This window comes from Manacus vitellinus, unplaced genomic scaffold, assembly GCF_001715985.3.
Source record: "Manacus vitellinus isolate BGI_N305 unplaced genomic scaffold, ASM171598v3 scaffold_16_pilon, whole genome shotgun sequence".
NCBI classification, from domain to species: Eukaryota; Metazoa; Chordata; class Aves; order Passeriformes; family Pipridae; genus Manacus; species Manacus vitellinus.
The window spans coordinates 473,347-493,360 of record NW_021939189.1 but is presented as its reverse complement, the minus strand read 5'-3'; the positions used below and the strand labels follow the sequence as shown (position 1 = coordinate 493,360).

Here is a 20,014-nt window from a genome sequence, read left to right as displayed (position 1 = left end):
GCAGAAGCGGAGCCGAGCCGAGCCGAGCCGAGCGAGCCGAAGGCCGGAGCCGAGCCGAGCGAGCCGGGCCGGGCGCAGCCGCCTTGCCGGACGGAGCGGGACAGGGGGCGGGGGGAGGGACGGGGCGGGGGCCCGCGCGCCGGCGGGTCCGGCGTTATCCCGCCCGTAAAACCATCACAAACCCGGGTTCACCCTGAGATAGAATAGATTTATTAGCAAGAGGTAATCAGGAAACATATATTTTTACAAAAAAAATGGAAATATTTTTTTTCCCAAACAAGCTGTAAGTTGAAATAGTTTTAGGGCTTGAAAGAGAATTCCCATACCACGAGGTATTGCTTACAGCAAGTGTTGTGTGAGTGGAGCATGCCTGCCACTGCCGGGGAACCGTGTCAGGGACTGTACAATGTAAAAAACCCAGGTACTATTCACAGAATAAGCACTACATTACTATATCCTGCTAGCGGGTGGTTAGCCAGGATTACAGTAGATGTAATAAAAACACTCGTCATCTCTAACTCTACGTCATGGTACTCAGAGTGGGCACAAGGGTACGGATCTACAGCATATCAACAGGAGCTGGATGCAGCGAGGAGAGGCAAGGGGACGCTTCCATCTTCCTGACTTCGGAGGGACCGGGACAGCAGCCGGGGCCCCCCATGCCCAGCCAGCGTGGGGGTGGCACACACAGAGAGGGCAGCTCACACCGAGGGACAACCTTTAATGTGTTCCCTTCTCCCGCCTTACAGAGTTTGCTGTGGGATGTCACTGCTGGCACCATCCAAGCGAGAGGTGGTCCGTGCTGCCCCAGAGCCCTGTGGGAACACAGGGACTCACCTGCCCCACAGGGACACAGGGCTCACCTGCCCAACCGCCAGCCCCCTCAGGAGGAACAAATGACAAAAATAACATCATTGAAAAGAACCCGGGACTCCAGCGAAGTGTCAATGCGTGAAACCTTAACCAGTGCGGGAAATCCTACGGGAGGTCTAGTGCGGCCTGGGATGGGGGCGGATTGCTCGGAGAAGCACAGATTTGGGAGTCACTCCAGGGCGTCCAACGGAACAACGGGTATGTACAGTATGGTATAGCGAGTGTACACGAGCGGCCCCCGCGCTCAGGAAGGCAGTTTGGGCTCTATTCGCAGAGAAGCTTCATAAAGGGTGTCCTCGTCCATCACAAACGACTGGTCCAGCAGGTACTGCGTCACCTGGGAAAGGAGTGGGGCCATTACCGGGCTGGGAGACCACAAACCCTGGTAACTGAGGCAGCCACACCCCTGATAAGTGGGGCACCCACACCCTGGTAACTGACAGCCCGTGTAAGTGGGGAGCCACGTTCCTGCTGCAGGAATGCTGCTGACGTGGCAGGACCTCTGCTCCATCTGCTCCCATTTCTTGGCAGCATTTTCCCAAATTGCTTTTTGGCCCCGTTAGTAGCTGATAGTGAAGAGAGGCACAGCCCAAATGGAGGCAAGGTGCTGTGTGTGGGTTCAGAGCTGTCCAGCGTGAGGAGCAGCCAGCAGCAGAGTCTTTGCTTGAGAAGCGTCAGCAGCAGAGATGGGGCTTCATCCCAGCACCCACAAAAGCATCTAGGAGCTTCCATACAGCTGAATCCCACCTCCACAGGGAGACAGGGTGATGTGTGGCCATGCATGGCACCACCAGCACTGCCCCTCCCTGCTGTGCTCAGCTTGGCTGCTTTCAGACAGGATTTTGGGGCAACAGGCTGCTTTCACAGACACTGGTCTTCCTCCTGAGGAGGAGAGGCTGGGAGGAGGCAGGGAATACCTGGGGTGCCTAGTTGGGAAAAGGCTGCAGCGTGAGCCCAGCCCTGGGCAGGTACCAACTGTGCAGAGGGCAGAGCTGATGCTGCCAGGGGCTCAAATCAGAGCCCGCAGCTCCCCAGCCCAGCCAGGGGCTGTGATCCAGAGGGACTGGAGCTGCTCCTGCCACCGCACATGGACACCAGCGTCACTGGAGGGTGGTTTGGCCCAGCCTGACCACCCTGGGAGGGTTTCAGGAGGATTTGCTGGTTTTGGAGAAAGTGGAAACCCCCAGCACCCAGCCCGCTTCCGGAGCGGCTCCGCGGTGCTGCGGCAGAGGAAGTGTGAGGGCGGCCGAGACCTTTCAGCTCATCACATACTAGGGGCCACCATGAGGCAGAGGCCACCTGGCCCTGGCTGTGGGGGCGGTGGAACACACTCTGCTCTGTAGGGAGGGGTGCTGCTCCTAAATAGCTGTTTCTCAGCATGTGCAGGGTGCAGCCCTGGAGCACTCTGGCCATCGGTCACGCTGTCAGTGCCTTGGCAATTCCTCCTGGCAGCAGCCAGGGGGGCACAGGGGAGCCTGATGGAGCACCAAGAGTCACCCTCCAGCCCCTGCCCCGCTGCCGACAGCCTCCAGCCGGGCACAGCCATCGCTCCAGCATGGAGCTGCCAGGAACTGCAGGCTTAGACACTGTGATGGGAGAAGGAGACGAGGAGCAGAGGGAGCACATGGCTCCAGGGACAGGGCCGTACCTTGGGCTGGTGCTCGATCTTGTAGGAGGTTTGCTGGAACTGGCGGATCTCCCTTATGATGTGTGAGATCTGTGTGGGGATGAAACACAGAAGGCGTTCCTGGCTCAGCCATCACCCTTGGCACTGTCCCAGCACCCAGGAGGGCAAGAGCACACAGAACAGCACGATGCAAAGGGCCTTTTTTTCTCTTCCAGACACCAGGAACAACCCAAGGTGTGCGCAGGGGACACATGTGGCTGCCTGGTGCTGTGCAGGTGACAGCTGAAGGGACACAGACCTGGCCACAGCCACATCACCCCTGGCTGGCCCTGCACACCCACGCCAGCAGGGCTGGGGACTCACCATCCTCATTTTGGAGAAGTTCACCAGGCCGTCCTCGGTGTAGTTCGGGGTCCCCTCCTCGATGAACGCCAGGTCGGTCAGGTACATGCCCAGGTAAGGGACACACGGAGGGTCACAACTTCGGGGGCAGACCAGAAAGAAATGAGGGAGAAAACTGCCTTACCCAGGGGCTTTGGAGGGGAAGGAGGGGGGCCCTCAGAGTCAGCAGAGTCTCTCTAATATAGGAAGGCTCTCTCCAGGAAGGCTGCTGGTCTCCTGGGCCTCACCCCTGCTGGCTGAGCAGGACAAGCAGGACCTGCAGCCGTGCCCCTCACAAAGCCATGGGATGCAGAAGGTGAGCTGTGAGCAGCTTCGACAGAGGGTTGGGAAGACTTTTGGAAGCTTCCCTGGGCAACCTGTCCTAGTGGAAGGTGTCCCTGCCCATGTCAGGGGGCTGCAATTTTAAGGTCCCTCCCAACCCAAACCATTCCATAATTCCATGATTCTATGATAGTGATGGGGAAAAATGTTCCCAGGTGGCTGGCAGTGATTTTGCCCCTTTGCAGTCCCTTTTACTCCCATTTTTCCACACTGCTGCTCAAAGGAGCAGCTCACTCCTGGGAACCACTTTGCCAGCCACTGTGCCGGCTCAGCAGGACATGCTTTAGTGCAGGCTCTGCAATGCTCCTGTGAGCAGAGCCCCAGCCACAGGGGGGGGCAGGTGGGATCCAGGTCCCCCCACACCATGGACCCTGGGCTGGCAGGAGGAGAATCACTATTCACTCACTTTTTCAGGGCCTCCCTCAGGTTCTTGAACCTGCCCTCTGACGACACCAGCTTCTGGAGCTTATCGATCAGAGCCTTCGTCTGCAAGAAACCCAAAGTGCCGCTCGGAGAGGCCCTGGAATATCCCCCCATCCCTGCAGCCGGGGAGGGGGTAAAGCCTGTGGAGCCACAGGATCACTCCCAGCCTGCCCTGCCCGGGGCACATCCCCCCATCCAGCTGTTCCTACTCCCTCACAGGTACAACTGTGCCCTGGCTGTCACACCTGGCTCCTGGTGATACCCAGAGGAGCCAAGTGAGCACCTGAAAGCAAAGCTCCTCCAGTAATATTGAAGTCAGGCTGTGCACTCACTTCCTCCCCTTGCTCCCACCTCTGCCCTTGCCAGTGCCTGTTTCATTCATAGGTTTATTATTTTATAGGCAAAGCGACTGTTCCTGGCTGAGAGGAGCCCACAGCGATGCTGACTTGGCAGCCCTGGGCTCTGTCCAGCCCCGCACCAGGCAGGTACCAGCTATTCCTGTACCAGGTACCTCAAACAGGAATTCATCCTGTTCATCCAGAACTGGTCTGAGGAGCCCAGAAAATCAGTTAAAGGATGTCTGTGTGTGTGTACAGGCACAGGGGCTCTCTGGGAAAGGCTTAACTGCACATCCGACCTGCAGGGTAGGGCCGATCTCATCTCACAGGTAATAAGCGATGGGACAAGAGCAAAGAAGTTGTGCCAGGGAGGTTCAGGTTGGAAATTGGGAAAATTTCTTCACAGAAAGGGTTGTCCAGCCCTGGCACAGGCTGCCCAGGGCACTGGTGGAGTCACTATCCCTGGGGGGATTTAACAGACACATGGATGTGGCACTTGGGGACATGGGTTAGTGGTGGCCTTGGCAGTGCTGGGGGAATGGTTGGACTTGATGACCTCAGAGGGCTTTTCCAACCCAAACAATTCTGTGACTCCATGAATAAACCCAATAGCAAGGCAGGGTCTGAGCTGCTTGCACAGCATGTCCCTCCTGGAAAAGACCTAAAAAACCTTCCTTCATTTTCTAACTCTTTTTCAATGCCCATGACTTGTGCCGCCCCAACACCATCACACCCACCCACCAAACCCCCCCCCTCCCCAGGAGGGGTCACCCCGTGCCCACCTGCTTGGAGACCTTGAGCCAGGTTTTCTTGAGGCGGAAGATGGCACTGCGGTTGAGGGAGGAGGTGATCTCCAGCACGGCGTTGTAGTTGTGCAGGCAGCGGCAGATGTCGGCCACCGCCACCCACTTCTCGATGGCGCTCACCCGCGCGTTGATCTCCTCGTTCCGGATGATCTCCGACGCGATCAGGTTACTGACCTTGGGGAGACACGGGGCCCAGCCCGAGCATTAGGATGGGCCTGGACACGGCTCTGTGCCCTCCAGCCTCGCAGCACTTTTTAAAAGATTTCCCTGACAGCAGCAGTCCCAGAAGGAGTAACTGCGCCAGGAGACGCACCACCTGCAGTGGAGCCCTGAGAAAGGTAACATCTGTGGGGGCAGGTAAACCTTGCACACCCCAGGCCCTGGGGCAGGTGGGCTATGCTGCCTCCCCACTGGCCATCCCTCCACCCCACTGCAGCTGCCCTTACATCATTGAAGTGTTTTGTGTTCTTCATGATGTACGGAGTCCTCTCATTCTTCTCCAGCTTCATCCAGCCTTGCCCAAAGAACTCTCTGCAAATGACAGTGTTTAGATCAAATTCTATTTCCCATTTTTATGGGATGGCCAAGCCCTGCAAGCTCCACTGCACCCTCACAGGATGGAGATCCTAGGACCTTTGCCCCCCACGCTGCTGGGAGGGACCACATGGATACAGCTGAAAGTTTGATGGACATGGGAGGGTCTCCCTGAGCCGGTCACCTTGGGGACAGTGGCAGAGAAGCCACAGGATCAGGACTCAACTGGCAAAACCTGGGAAGGCTTTGCACCCTCTGGGGTTAGCCAGCCAGACCGGCTGTGGGACCCTGGGTGACCAGAGCAGCTCTTCCTGACCCACGGGGATCACTCACTCGTAAGGGATCTTCTTGAAGATCAGGTGATCCAGCAGTGTCAGCTGTTCCGCAATTTCCAGGGCCGAGTGGTTTTCAAAGGGTTCTGCTTTGACCCCCTCGGCCTGCGGGACAGAGGAACAATGAGGGTCACGGGCAAGACCCCCCACATGAGCCACCCAGGGTGACAGCGGGAGCCTGCAGCCCAGACCTGCACCAATCACAAAGATATCACTTGAGAGCTGGTCCTGGATACATGGCTCAGTCCAGCACCCAACAAACTCCACAGTCACTCCACAAACAGCTGGAACAAGGCCAGCAACATTCCCCATAACATTTCACTCTCCCTCCGGCTTCTGGAAAAGGATCAGCCACTAAAGAGCTGGAACAAACAAACCCCACCAACCTCCTGGCCAAATAAACCCCAAACAGCCCTGACAACACAGAACAAGCCCCCAAGACCAACACTCACCCCTCCTCAACAGCCCATTGCACAATCCCTCCCGGCTGTGGGAAGGGGGTTGCGAAAGCTCCGGGGAGCAAACACAGCTGAGCCCTTGCGGCTCACGGGCCCGGAGACGCTGCAGGGGGGGAGGCAGCGGGGCAGGCTGGGGGGCAGGCTGGGGGGGAGGCTGGGGGGAAGGCTGGGGGGGAAGGCTGGGGGGCAAGCTGGGGGAAGGCAGGGTGGGCAGGCTGGGGGGGCAGGCTGGGGGGAAGGCTATGGGGCAGCTGGGGGGGCAGTCTGGGGGCAGGCTGCAGGCATGCCCCAACAGAGCCCAGCGTGGGCAGGTGGCACTGGTGGCATTTGGCAGCACCCTGTGCAGTGCAGGGGGGCTCTGGGCACCTCGGGGGGCACCAGCCAAGGGTCAGCACGATGCACACCCCAGGCTCACGAGGAGGGGCCAGGGAACCTGCAGCCCCCTCACCCCAGCGTGCACCCCAAAACCCAGGGTGCCCCCGTGCCCCCACTGTGCCTTTGACCGCAAGTCGCTGCTGCTCAGCCTGAGGGGCAGAGCAAAACCCTCCAGGTTTGTCTTCTCTTCAAAGGAAGTTTCCAGCATCTGCAGTTACAGGCAACAGCTCAAGCAAACCCCAGGAGGGACTAATCCCCCCCAGAGCCATTGGCAGAGCCAAGGGTCAGAATCTCGGGTGTTTCAGCTGCACCAGGCAGGTTTCAAGTGGCTCTTGGGTTTTTCTGGGAACAGACTTTGTTTTCTTTGCAATGCAGGAAGGCAGTGAGTGCTCTGCAGCCACCAAGAAGGTTTTCAATCCATGGCACACTTCCAGGGCTCTGCTCCTAGGGGAGCAACGCTGATGCCGACTGAGCCAGTGCCTGTCCCTTGGATCTGGAGCAGGTTTGGGGATGCAGAGGACACCGTGGGAACCCTGGGGCTTTCCTGTGTCCCTGGGGCTTTCTTGTGTCCCTTTCCTGTGCCCGCAGCGGGCAGGTGTCTCCCTGCCCTCTCCAGCCATCCTGCTGACTGCAGGAGGACTAACATGCCAGTGAGCTGGTTAGTGTTGCCTCTGCCTGTAACAGATCCAGCTGTGCTCACAGCTGGCCCCTCCCCAGAAAATCTTTCCCTACTTTGCAGCTGCAGCCCCAGACATTGGGCTTGGAGACTCCATCTCTCCTTGGGTGTCCTGGAGCACCAGGATCTTTTATCTGTTCCCCTTCCACCACCATGAGCACAGGGAGGGAGGAAGGAAAGGGAGGGTATTTACCATATGCACAACCTCCTCCAGGGTTATCTGGTTGTCTCCTGGATCCTCCTGTGTCAAGGTCCTATGGCAGGAACAGACAGTGTTACTCTGGCTGGGAAAGCACCAGAGGCACAGCTCCAGTGGTGCAGCACAGCTCTGGGGGTTTGCAGGGACAAAACACTCGGCATGTGCTTTGTAAGAGCCTTCTGAGTCCCATTTTAAAAAAGAAAAGACTCCTTAACCGAGGCCACATGGCCCCTTCTGTCACAGTCACAGAACATTCCGAGCTGGAAGGGACCCACAAGGATCATGGTGTGTGTGTCAGCCCTGCAGCAGGACATGGTGCCCTGGCTCTGGCTCTAGCACTGGGTGGTCAGAACTGCCCTGCTCATGGCAGGAGCCCAGGGTCCCTGGCCATGGGAGCCACGGTGCCATCCCAGGACCCGACAGCAGGAAGGGCCATGTGCTCACGGGGTTCAACATCACACCTCAGCCACACACGACAGGCAGTCACACCTCCCAATGGCTGGATGCAGCCAGCACACCACCATCCCTCCTCCTCCTCCTCCTCCTCCTCTCCTCCTCTCCTCCTCCTCCTCCTCCTCCCTGGCACGTCCCAAGCCCCTGACACAGCCCTTCCTGGTGCCCTCGTGCCTGCTGTGATCCCAGGTGAGAGCAGGAATAACAAGAACCTGGCACAGGGTCCAGGAAGAGCCACCTCCCGCCCACAGCCCTTCACCTTATGATGTTGGCAGCTGCTTTCCTCTCCTGGGTCAGGAGCTCAGGGTCATGGATGACCTCCTCCAGGAAGCCAATCACCCGGAACTTCAGCTCCTCGTTGGTCTCGAAGTCCTGCCAAGGCCAGCACAGCCACAGTGTTAATGTGCTGGGAGTGACACTGGCTGTGAGCAGGGGCTGCCTCTTCCTGGCAAAATCCCAGCAAATGGGAACTGGCCAGGAGGGCACTGGGCTCGCTTTGTACCATTGCATCAGCATCACCCAGCCAGGGAGAGTCAGGGGGCTTCCCAGTGAGAACCAGTACAGCACCACTGCCAGTGCCCCCAGTCACCAATGCAGAGAGGGACAGTGACAGCAGGGAAAGCACCCAGTGCCTGAACCCTGACCCCAGCCTTAGCCCCCCAACAGGCACCAAACCCGGAGACTCCCCTTCTCCCCAGCCCAGCTGGGGGCAATGGCAGATCCAGCTCCCCTCCTCTGCACCTCGACTGTGCAAACTGGGACCCAATGCCTGGCCCCCCGCTGAGGCTCCCAGCTCCCCACTCCTGCCCACGGCCACTCCTTTGCTTCATGAAAACAGAAGTGCCAGTTGCCTTCCCAGCTGGAGCCTGGCTGAGCCACCCGGCATGCAGCCGAATTTCCACTTGTGGGAAGGAGGGAGAGAGAGAGGTGAGGAGGGAGAGAGAGGCCCTGCTGCCCACCTGCGAGTGTTTGGAGACCCAGTGCCGCAGCACGTTGAGGACACGGTTGGTGGCCGCTCTCCGGATCACAAACTCCTTGTCCCCGTTCCGCTGGTCCGTGGGGAAGCCTGAAACTGCCAGCAGCCCCTTAGCAATGCCCTCGGGAATGGCTCAGGGCTGCTGGAGGGCTGCCAGGAGGAGCATCCTCCCTTCCCGAGCACCCCGAGCCGCTCCGTGTCAGGGAGCAGCAGGACAGCTGGGGCCGCCTGCCCACGGGTGTGATGGTTGAGGTGCCCGTATCCTGCACGTCCCTTGGGCAGCTCCGTGCCCAGGCACCCGGGACACGGCCCGGAGCGGGCGGGCACTGGGCTGGGGGGGCTCTGGGCTCCCCCGACAGGGCTGCTCCTGGCCAGGGAGCTCCTGGTGGGAAACCCAACTGAGAGCCGTGGAAATGAGTATCCCAAAAATGTGTTCCTGCTGCCTCGGGGGGCAGGTACCTGCACTGGCCAGGGACATCCTGCGGTACTTCTCCTTGGTGGGGGTCCCCTCGTTGGCCCCCGCCGTGGCGATGGCGAAGGCGGAGGTGGCAGACAGGGCGCTGCGGGTGCTGTCCAGGTCCCGGCAGGACGTCATGACCACGCCGTTGTTGTAGGAAAACAGCGAGAAATCTGGGGGAGGAGAAATCCAACACCACTGCGGGCACCGCTGCTGCCCAGACAGGCTCCCCCACGCACCAGCCCCCCAACGCACGGGCACCCCCTGGGTTGGAACAGGCCTTGGCTCCCCTGTTACCTGATGAATTTTTGCACTTGATGGACTTGGGAGTTGTCGGAGATTTTGTTGGGGAAGTTTCAGCTTCGGCTTCATCACTGTGATTGGGATCTGTGTCTGACTCTTCCCTGACAGACACCTCTGAGCCTGGGAGGAACAGGGAACCCCTTTACCACCCGCTGGACACAAATGCAGCCACATTTTAGCTCTTCCAGGTTTTCCTGAAGTCTGACCCATTCCAGCTGGGGATGCAGCCAACACATATGAGAAAGGTACAGAGTCCCGCGGTTACTCTGGGATTTTTTGGGATGGGTTTTTTCTTTGAGGTTAGGGGGTTTTGGGTGGTTTTTTTATTTTGTTATTACAAATTAGTGAGTTTTCAGGAGGCAGGAGCTCTCCGTGCATGCTCCCAAACTGGCCACCCTGGGCAGGAGCCCCCCACCCTTACACCCACAGGGACTCACTTTGCTTGCCTGGCAGTGGCTCCTCTTGCTTTTCCGAGGCCACTTCTCCTTCATCCGGGATTTTATTGGGATAGCTGCTGGACACGTAGAGTTTGTTGATGTCCAGGGTGGTCTTGCTGAAGGGGGCCATGGAGGAGTACATGCTGGCATAGCCGTTGGAGGAGCAGCTCAGCGCCGCCAGGTCCAGCGCCTTCCCCCCCGTGATGATGGGGATGTTGAGGGACAGCTTCCTGCGGCGGCTGGGGGACGAGCTCTTGGTGATGGACAGCGGGGGGGGCGACGAGAACTTGCGGTTGGCTCTAGGGGACTTGGGGGGCTCCCCGTACAGCAGCTTGTTGTTCTGGCTGTTTGCAAACAGGAGCTCCAGGGACCTTGGAGGAGACACAGGGAGAGGCTGAGCTGGCACCTGCCCTGCCCAGCAGCCCGTGGGGATCCCCCGCTGTGGCACTGGGGCCCGGGGGCATCCCCCCAGGTACAGCAGAGCTGGCATGAGCCCCTCGCCACCCCACATGGCCCTCCTGGGACGGGGGACACCCGCAGAGCTTGGGTTCATCTCCTTCCCCAGTGTGGGGGTATCACAGCTCACGGAGCAGGTGACACAGCCCCAGGGTGGCACCAGGGCTGGGCAGGTCTGGGGCACAGAGAATGCAGACAGGGGATGGAGCAATGCCACAGTCCCCCCAGACCCCACTGCTCCTTCAGGGACAGGACAGATCCTGGGGCAGCACCAGGGCCAGGCAGGGCTGGGGTGCAGAGACTGACCGGGGACAGAGAGGGGACGCGGAGCGGGGGCAGCCCCCGCACAGACCCCGCACCCCTGCGGGCACGGGCCGGGCGCCAGGGCAGCTCTGCAGCGATGCCCCACGGCCTCACCGAGCCGGGATGGCACTGATGGGCTTCTTGTAGATGGTGATGAGCTTGTCAAGGACGACGAGGGCGGTGGTGAAGACGCGGTAGGAATGCAGGAACGTGTTGAGGAAGTCGATGCTCAGGAAGCGCAGGTCCGTCAGCCTCTCCAGCAGCCGCTCCACGCTGGCATAGCGGATCTGCAGGACCTTGCAGGAATTCATCGTTTTACTGAACCTAATGTCAACATCATCACAATACAAGCTGGCATCAGACCTGCAGAGAAACAAGATATCTGTGGTTCCAGCCTGGAATGAAACCAAGAGACCACAGAAATGGGCACAGGAAGGAGCCTTGTTCATACAGGGTGTCCCCATAGGAAACACAGGCAGGAATGCTCCCAGGGGACAATCTGGAAACCCACACACCAGAAAGGGTGGGAATGCTGCAGAGTGCTCAGCAGGCAGAGGGATGTGGATGGACTGTTCCAAGGCACACACGAACCAAGCCCCTTCCCAGGCCTGGCAGCAGCAAGGGTGGCTGACGTGGCAGGAGGACACCCCGCACTGCCCCATCCCACCGGCAGGGACCAGCCCACCTCATGCCAACATATCCCATCACAGACCAGGGCAGCCCCTGCACCCCAGCACCCACAAGGACAGCAGCCCCCATACCCCTCTCTTCTGGTGCTTTCACCCTTCTTTACTACTGTTTTTTTCTCTAAGCTCTCCCCTTTGACATTCTCACCTCCCCGAGCACATCCCACACAAACCCCTCTGCAGCTATTTAATGCTCCTGATCACCACACTGGAGACAGCCCGTGGAGCACACGGGGAGGCTGCAGGGGTCGCAGGGCTCCTGACCACTCCAGCTGCCACTGGAGCTGTGTCCTGGCCCTGTGTGCACTCACTTGATCATCTGGGGGACGGTGACCTTGGAGTTCTCCTCGAAGGCGTTCATCATCAGGCCGTTGCAGCGGATGTTGTCCACGCACTGGAAGAGACACAGGTGGGTGGTGTGGGAAAAGTTGGAGGTTGGCCTTATCCAGACCAGACATATCCCTGCTCACTGCATCTCCCATGTCCGACAGGCGAGTGGGGCTGGGGCTGCACTGCTGGGAAGGGCAGGAGCTTCTTCCTGAGGACAGGGCTGCGTGGCCACGGCCCTGCCTCCCTGTTCTGGGGGAGCGTCACCCAGAGCTGTCCTTGAGCTCTCCCAGATGGACCCAGCCTGGCTCCAGGTGTGCCAGCAGTCACAAAGCCATTGCCAGGGCTGCCAGGTCCTGCTCCCAGGAATGAAGCTGGAATGAAACTCCCCACAGCCTGCATGACCGGACGCTCTCAGGGGCAGACCCAGCGAGAGGCAGGTCCCTGCAGGGACCCCTGTGCGAGCAGGACTGGGCTGGGAGCCACCACCTCCCTGTGAGGGGCCCTGGTTCCCTACTGAACCAGGAACTCTGCTCTTCCTCCCACCTGGAAGAAATATCTTCGGGGTCATTTGCATAAAGCAGGTGGAAATCGTACCACGTGTTGGAGTCAGAGGAGGAACCCACAGCTCAGATTGAGATTTGCAGGAGAGCTCTGATGGGACAGACCCTGCTGTGGCTGTGTCACCTTCCTCCTCCCACCTCTTCTTCCTCCTCCTCCAGCCACCAGACACCACAAGGGTAATGGCCAGGCCCTGGGTGCCCAGTCAGCCCTCAGGAGCCCCTCTGCTCTCCCTGGGTGGGTGCCCAGGGCTCAGTCCTTCACCTGAGCAAGACCCCAGCTCGTGGCAGGTCCCAACGCCCCAACAGTGTCAGGAAAGCTCCTGGGGTGCAAACCCAGCCCCAGGGCAGGCAGTGGGACCATGGCCACCCAGCAAACCTCAGGCATTAATCTGTGCCCAAAGTGACACTGCAGTCCAGCAGAGATCAGCCAAGCAGGGCTCAGGGATCAGCTCAGCAGGGATCAGCCAAGCAGGGATCCCATGGCAGCTCCTCACCCTGAGGACCCCATACCCCAACAACCCTCCCTGCTGGCCCCTACCTGGCTGATGTCACTGGTCCATGCAGCCTTCTCCTGCCTGGATGAGGCCACAAGGATAACTGTGAAAGATGAGGAATCTTTTGGCTCCACCACGATTTTGAAGTCAAGGTGGTCGATGTCTTGTCCTGATGTTTTGGCTTTGGAACAGAAAAATTCACATACAGTGATTGGGAAAGGCTTTCCCACCCCCTCTCCTCCCGCATGGGCTTTAGTCAGGTTTTAAGGAGAGTTTATTTGGGTTTTTGCAGGTTGTTGGCTACCCCAGGACAGCTGGATCTGTGTCAGTGTGTGTCTGCTTGGTTCACAGTAAATAATTAACCTAATTAAACCTCAGTCATGTCTTCACTGAGTCTACTGGCATCTGAATTTGCTCCAGCTCTGCCACAGCTGGGTTTATGTCACGTGGACAGATGGTGGGAACATGCAGGAGGACCCCAGACCCCTGATGGGACACCGGCAGTGCTGCCCACGCTGCCACCATGCCCAGTCACAACCCCTGGCACCTGTCTCCAGCTGGGGAAGCACCCCTGTCACCTCCCCAGCCCCCACCATGGGGTGACCACACTGCCAAACCCAAAATCACTGACAGGGGGTGGCAAGAGACACTGCTGTGCTGGTGGCACCAGCTGTGCCAGTGACCTCAGCAAAGGGGGTCCTGGGGCAGTTGTGACCTCGCCTGTGGGGATGTCTGTCTGCTCAGCCCCCACTGGGAGATGCACAAGCCCAAACTCCCTCCCCACACCCACCAGTGGGGTGAGCAGGGCCCCAGAGTGACCTCCAGGGTGACCTCCAGGGTGACCTCCAGGGTGACCTACCGTCCTCGTCGGTGCTCTCGGGCTCCTCCACCAGCGTGCAGTCGATGAGCGAGATCACACCGTTCTGGGGGCGGGAGGGGGGTCAGCAGGGGGACCCCCTGCAGCACTGGGGGAACCCCAGACCCAGAACCCCATCACAGCCCCCACCCAGGGGCAGGAGTCGAGGTTCAGGAGGGTGGGGGTTCCCCCATCCTCATTCCCACCCCAGGGATGGGGACAGGTAGATGCCCCTGGGAGGGCACACACAGCCCGGGGTGGAGGTGGGCACACACAGCCCGTGCCCAGCACAGTGCCTGCTTTCACTGGGGAAAAAGCTGTTTTTCCCTCGAACCGATCAACTAATTTGTTTATAAATTATTTAATAGAAGCTTTAAATTTAATTTTCCCAAAGTCTGTTGTTGTAATTATCAGCTCTTTGCCACGGACTGTAATTCTTCAAACTGATAATTTAATGCCAGTAATGAGCAATTTCTGTAAGATTCTTGCTCAATTAACTGCCAAACTTCCCCAAATAAACACAGGAGCCCTGGGAGCAGCCAGAGGAGCTGGGAGCAATACGGACAGCCCAGGCTCTAACTCCAGTTTCTCCCGGAATAGATTGTCAAGGTTTCTGCTGCAGATTAGGGTAAATTCTTTTATCAGGATCCTGTAGTTTCTCATCTCTCCTGTGACTCAGCTCTAACAAGGACCATGTGAAGTAAGTCTGGGTGCCCCCCACCCCCAGGGCTGCCCCAGGGGAAGGCAAGGCAGTCCCTGGACCCCAGTGTCACCAAGAGCCCGGCCAGCTCAGACATCAGCCAGGCACCCTCTGCCCCCTCCCCATGCCCAGGGAGCAGCAGCAGCACCAGCCCCTTCCCGGGGTTCCCGCAGCCCCCTCACCTTGGTGAGGTGCAGCTTTCCCCCGGAGCCGCGGGTGCAGATGATGAGGTGCTTGGAGAAGAGGAAGCACTGGCGCTCGCCCTCCTTGCGCAGGGACAGGGAGCCCAGCCGGCCCCGCGTGATCTTCCCCTTCTCCGACATGGGCACCTGGATGAGGGACCCTGCGGAGGGGCCGCTCCGTCAGCGCTGCGGGCACGGCCCGGGAGCAGGAGCGGGACACCCCCGAGCACGGGCTGGGACCGGCCCCCGGTTATGGGGCCCAGCATGGGGGTGGGCACCAGCACGGCCCCCAGCCCACCCCTGCACCCACACCACAGGGTGCTCTGCCAGGACCGAGCAGCTTCCCTGGCAGGGGAATCAGTAACAGCCAAAACGCACCTTCTGAGCCCTGATGCAGAAAAATGCAGCACCAGAAGTGCCTGAGAGTGCCAAAACTGCCTGAACGTGAGGCACTTCAGGGCAGAGAAAACTCAGAATTGAGCTATGTTTTTAAATTTCATAGCCCACCGCAGCACACAGAGGGACAGGGACGGGGACGTGGGGCTCCTGTTACTGCAGAGGGGAGGGACACTGGTGCTGACACAGACCTTGTCTGACAAAGGTCTGGCTGGTGTCCAGAAGGATCTCGCACCCCTCGATGATCATCCTCTCTATCGCCAGGTTTTTCCGAATGTTTTCAGTCTCGCTCACTTCATCGTGCATTATCCTGAAGGAGGGAGAGGAGAAAATTGGAGCTGGGATAGGACCTGCACGAGTTTTCCAGTGGATCCCTTCGGACTCAAGTAAGTGTCTCGTGGTGGAACTGCACCAGGTAAGACCAAAACAAAAGATACACCGAGGGAATTACGGGAGTATCCACCCAGACAGGGCAGGAGGGCACGGCACAGCAGCTCTCACCTGGACAGCTCTTCCAGCTTGGACTTGGCGTAATCCAGGCTGTTCCTCTCCACGTGCTCGTGGGGGGTGTGAGCCAGCAGCTCGTGCAGGGTCAGGATGTACCGGGGGATCTGCGGCACAGGGGGCAGAGTGGGGGGTCAGAGGGGCCTGCCCTGCACTGCTCCCAGTGCCACTGAGGACACCATGGCCGGGGACACTCTGAGCTAGGAGGTTAAAGCTTCAAAGCTCCTTGTGCCAAAGCTGAATAAAGAAGGGAATGGCATGGGGCTGTGCCCAGGACCCTGCTCTCCCCTGTCCCTGTCCCAAAGGTGTGGGGCAACCCGGGAGCAGCTTCGCACAGCATCCTTCCACAGCACCAGCGACAGCCCAGGAGAAATGTGGGACCATCAGGGTCCATGCCCAGGGCATTTTCATCCAGGCTTTGCCTCCCCACCATGCAATACCAGCTGTGGGGATGGGGTTTGCACTGTTCATCCTATTCCCCTGGGCATCCCTGGGGGGGAACCCAGCGCCAGCAGTCACCTGGAACATGGGGTAGGTGAGGAAGGTCTCCAGGGTCCTCTCCTCGCAGTCAGGCTTGGCCTCGTAGTGCTTGAGCAGCTTGTCGAAGTCGCGGTTCTGCTTGCAGTGGGCCAGGATCTGCAGGCTGTACTGGTGGTTCCGCACGAACTCCTGGTAGATGTTCAGCATGGGCAGCAGGATGTCGAACAGGTCAGCTGAGAGCAGAGCAGGGGGAGGTGGGTGGGATGCTCCAGGCCTCAGCACAGCCCCCCAGCCCCCTGATCCCACCCAGAGCACCCCCCGGGTCTCCCGCTCCTTGCATCACACCCAGCTCGGCCCAGTTTGGGTTTAAAGAGGGTCTAATGGGACACAGAGATGCTCTTCAGCACCAGCCTCCCTGTGAGGCATCCAGCCCTTCGTCCCACCACCTGGCAGAACCAGGAATGCAGGAATTGGGGTGCTCTGGGATTTTTTACTCTGTGACCGACATGACCAAGCAACAACATGCTGTGCAATGTGTTTTCCTGCTGATTGGCAAATGCCTGTTGTGTTGCAGGAGGAGGAAGAGGAGGAGGAGGCAGTGGCACTCACCCAGCACCAGCGTGGGCCAGCTGGAGATCCGTGCCTTCAGGCCTTGGTAAAAGATTTGGTGCAAAAACATGATCGTTTCGCTGAAAGAGGAACCGAGACAGGACTGAGCCAAAACAAGAACAGACGGACGAACAAGCTGCAAATAACGAGGATTTAGACAAAAGCCCCAGCCCAGGGGAGCAGGGCAGCCCTCAGGCCGGCTGCAGGGGGCTGCACAACAGGGTGCAGAGGGTCCCTGCAGGCTCCTGGGGACCACCCAGCACGAGTGCCCCAGTGCCCAGGGAGGGCACTGGAGCTCCTGAGATGCTGCAGAGCTCCTGGAGCCCAGGATGGAGCTCACCTGTTGAGGAAAATGCTGCTGACGTCGTCGTGCGTGATGGGCGGCTTCTTGGAGCTGGCAGCCATCCGCAGGGGCCGCAGGAAGTTGTTGACGAGGATGTGGAGCTGCTGGACGTACTCGGCCTCGGCCTCCAGCATGCTGAACACCACCTGGTTCCTCTTGCGCATGCTGTCGGCGTGTGGGGACCTGATGTAGTCCTGGATGATGGTTTTCCACTTCCTCCGGCACAGCCAGCCCCGCAGGAAGCTCTGCACCTGAGGGGAGCAGTGGCTGGGAGTTATGGACAGGGCTGGGGGGCCAGGCAGGGACCCCCACTCGGCATGGGGCAGCCGGGAGGTTCCCTGGCTCCACGCTAAAGTCGGTGTTCTTGTGCCTCCTCCTGGTGCTGCTCTGAGCCCTCCAGGCTGGGAATCCAACTATAACTCATTTAAATCTCTGGCACAGGTTGCCCAGAGAAGCTGTGGCTGCCCCATCCCTGGAAGTGTCCAAGGCCAGGTTGGACAGGGCTTGGAGCCACCTGGGCTGGTGGAAGGTGTCCCTGCCCATGGCAGGGGGTTGGAAGGAGATGATCTTTAAGGTCCCTTCCCACTCAAACCACTCCGTGATTCCACGATTAAAAATGCACTTTCTTATTGCAGACAATGTCCCCTTTTCCCTTTTCCCCTCTCCAGGAATGGATGCAGGACTCCTAAAAGAAGCAAAGATCCCATTTAATTCCTGACCTCCCAGACACAGCCACAATGCCAAGCACTGTCCTGCCAGGAGCTCAGCCCTACCCAGAACCCCCAGTTGCCGGTGAACTGGGGCACCAAACCCCCCCAGAGCCAGCACGTGTCTGGGCAACCAAACATGCAGAGATGCACCCAGAAAATTTTCTGACCCTTTCTCATGTAACTGGGCACCCACAGCACGTCCTGCCCTGTGCCCAGTACCCCAGGCCCCATGTGCAGCAACTGCCTCTGCCCCACGCAGGGGGTTTGACCCCTCATCCCCTGCATGGGACAGCAGGTGCCTGGGCCAGTCTATCGCTCCCTGTGGGAATGCTGCTGGGGTGGTGGCTTTGCCTTTGCCAAAATAAAAGCTGTGACCACGGGAGGGGGAGATGTCAAAGGGGGTGCAGGAGCCAGCACGAGAAGAAACACCTCATGCATCCAGAGAACACCGGGAGTGCCCCACCAACAGATGGGCTCCCAGCTGGGAAGAACACATTTTCCTCCTAAAAAACCCTGTTGGCAGAGGCACCTGCTCAGACACCTCTGCCAGCCCCCCATGGAGCACGTTTGCTGTGCCTGCTGGGACCCTCCGAGCGCAGCCCTCACCACCAACCCACCTTCTTGATCTTCTTGATGTCACTGTCATCGTCGCTGGGCGCGCTGCTCTGGCTGGCCTGGATGCGCTCGTGGTCCTTGAGCAGGGAGGCGATCTGTGGGCACAGGGGTGAGCACCCGCCTGGCACGGCCCGCGGGCCCAGGGCAGCCCGGGCTGCCACCGTGCTGGGGGCAGCACGAGCCTCTGCCTTAGTGACAGACACAGGGACCCATCGTGCTGGTTCTGCCTTAATGGGAATCCCAAACTCACAGAATCACGGAATCACAGAATCCTTTAGGATGGAAAAGCCCCCTGAGACCATCGAGTCCAACCCTTCCCCAGCACTGCCAAGGCCACCAATAACCCACGTCCCCAAATGCCACATCCACACGGTTTTTAAATCCCTCCAGGGATGGGGACTCCATTGAAGTGGATGAAGCAGATGAAGAAACCTGGCAGAGCTCTCAGGGCACCACTGACTCCTCAGCACCCCCAGCACCCCAAACACACCACTGGGACTGGGACCTGGAAGTCCTGCCCGCTGCCCAACCCAAACCCCATCCCTGTTTCCTGAAAGAGCCTTCGCAGCGAGTCAGTAAACACAACGTGGAGAGAAAAGGGCAGAAAAGCCTCAAGTATTTGCACCCCAAGCCCTGCGGGCGGAGCAGCCCCCCGGCCACGCTCCCCGCACTCGTGGGATCGGAGCCACCAGCTCCCGGCTTTGCTTTCACTGTTTCTCCCTGTACTTTCTCTCCCTCCTCTGCTCCTCGTGTGTCCCGGCCCCCACGGCCAAAACCGCTTGCAAAGTGACAGGGAGAGGCAGGAAAGCAGCACATGTGCCATCCAGAACGTGGGAAATTGGGAAAATGTGATCTGAATTTTGATTTTATAGAAAAGAAGTAAGAAAACAACTTGGAAAGATGACTTTCCTGGGGAGAAAAAGTCCCATTTCAGAGAGGAAGGAGGAACAAAGGTGGTTTTTGCTGTCTGGACTGCTTGGAAAAAGCAGGAACATGCTGGAGGTGGTGGCCATGGGCTCATGGTCACTGATCCAGCTCCTACACACCTCCATCCATTTCACCCCATTTCATTATATGGGATCAGATTTTAGAGGAGATTTTAGAGCTTCTTCCTCTCTGTGTGCTCTCCCAAGGAACCCTGAGTCCCCAAGACCCCCCGTACACCCCCTGCACTGAAGGGTTTGTGGGCACCAAAGCCATTCCCATGGGATAGAAGGGCCCACAGAAGGGGTTTGCCAGTGCCAGTTTTATTTTGGTTTGTTTGTTGGGGTTTTTTTAATTGAGTGAGCAAAATTTGCACATTAAAGTAGAAGCTGATGATTTGATCCCTGCTTCAAAGCGTGGGAAAGAGTGAAAATGCCCAAACCAAGCAAGGTGAAACCAATGTGAGCCCAGGGACAGGACACTGCAGCTCTGCCAGCAGCTCTGGGCTGACCCTCAGCTAATTCCAGGGTTCACATTTCCCACCTCCCCGGGCCCAGGCTCATGGAGATGCTCATTCCGCTGCCTCTGCCCCTCAGGGGAGCAGGGTCACTCCAAGTGGGAGGCTGGAGCAGACCTGGGGAGCTCCTGGCCAGCACAGGATCCCAGGAGAAACCCCACCAAGGGGGTCCCGGAGAGCACAAATTCAGCACTCCGGGGAAAGGCTTGTAACTCCCCAGCCCCACAAGACTAAAAGAACCTTCAGTGCACCCCAACACAGGGTCATGGATTGCTACTGACCTGCACTTTTTAACCCAAAATATCCAAGTGTAAGGAAAAGCCCATCACAAGGACAGGACAACCCCCCCTCTGCCCTCA

The 20,014-nt window shown here is 58.8% G+C and overlaps 1 protein-coding gene across 1 annotated transcript in view; it reads right to left on the bottom strand.

Moving 5' to 3' along the window:
- Window positions 1–187: 187 nt before the first annotated feature.
- Window positions 188–20,014, bottom strand: part of RASGRF1 (Ras protein specific guanine nucleotide releasing factor 1) — a 27,925-nt gene continuing 8,098 nt past the window's right edge. The window contains exons 3-26 of the mRNA XM_029958759.1: window positions 18,217–18,379; window positions 16,887–17,140; window positions 16,547–16,626; window positions 15,977–16,170; window positions 15,455–15,564; window positions 15,145–15,263; window positions 14,558–14,718; window positions 13,679–13,742; window positions 12,864–13,000; window positions 11,747–11,829; window positions 10,864–11,112; window positions 9,991–10,361; window positions 9,548–9,673; window positions 9,253–9,423; window positions 8,777–8,883; window positions 8,077–8,189; window positions 7,359–7,419; window positions 5,658–5,761; window positions 5,237–5,321; window positions 4,767–4,964; window positions 3,630–3,709; window positions 2,864–2,981; window positions 2,522–2,590; window positions 188–1,210 (exon numbers count right to left, since the gene is read on the bottom strand). Coding sequence (XP_029814619.1) covers window positions 1,118–1,210; window positions 2,522–2,590; window positions 2,864–2,981; window positions 3,630–3,709; window positions 4,767–4,964; window positions 5,237–5,321; window positions 5,658–5,761; window positions 7,359–7,419; window positions 8,077–8,189; window positions 8,777–8,883; window positions 9,253–9,423; window positions 9,548–9,673; window positions 9,991–10,361; window positions 10,864–11,112; window positions 11,747–11,829; window positions 12,864–13,000; window positions 13,679–13,742; window positions 14,558–14,718; window positions 15,145–15,263; window positions 15,455–15,564; window positions 15,977–16,170; window positions 16,547–16,626; window positions 16,887–17,140; window positions 18,217–18,379 — 3,310 coding nt within the window. The 3' untranslated portion in view covers window positions 188–1,117. The remainder of the gene's footprint in view (window positions 1,211–2,521; window positions 2,591–2,863; window positions 2,982–3,629; window positions 3,710–4,766; window positions 4,965–5,236; window positions 5,322–5,657; window positions 5,762–7,358; window positions 7,420–8,076; window positions 8,190–8,776; window positions 8,884–9,252; window positions 9,424–9,547; window positions 9,674–9,990; window positions 10,362–10,863; window positions 11,113–11,746; window positions 11,830–12,863; window positions 13,001–13,678; window positions 13,743–14,557; window positions 14,719–15,144; window positions 15,264–15,454; window positions 15,565–15,976; window positions 16,171–16,546; window positions 16,627–16,886; window positions 17,141–18,216; window positions 18,380–20,014) is intronic.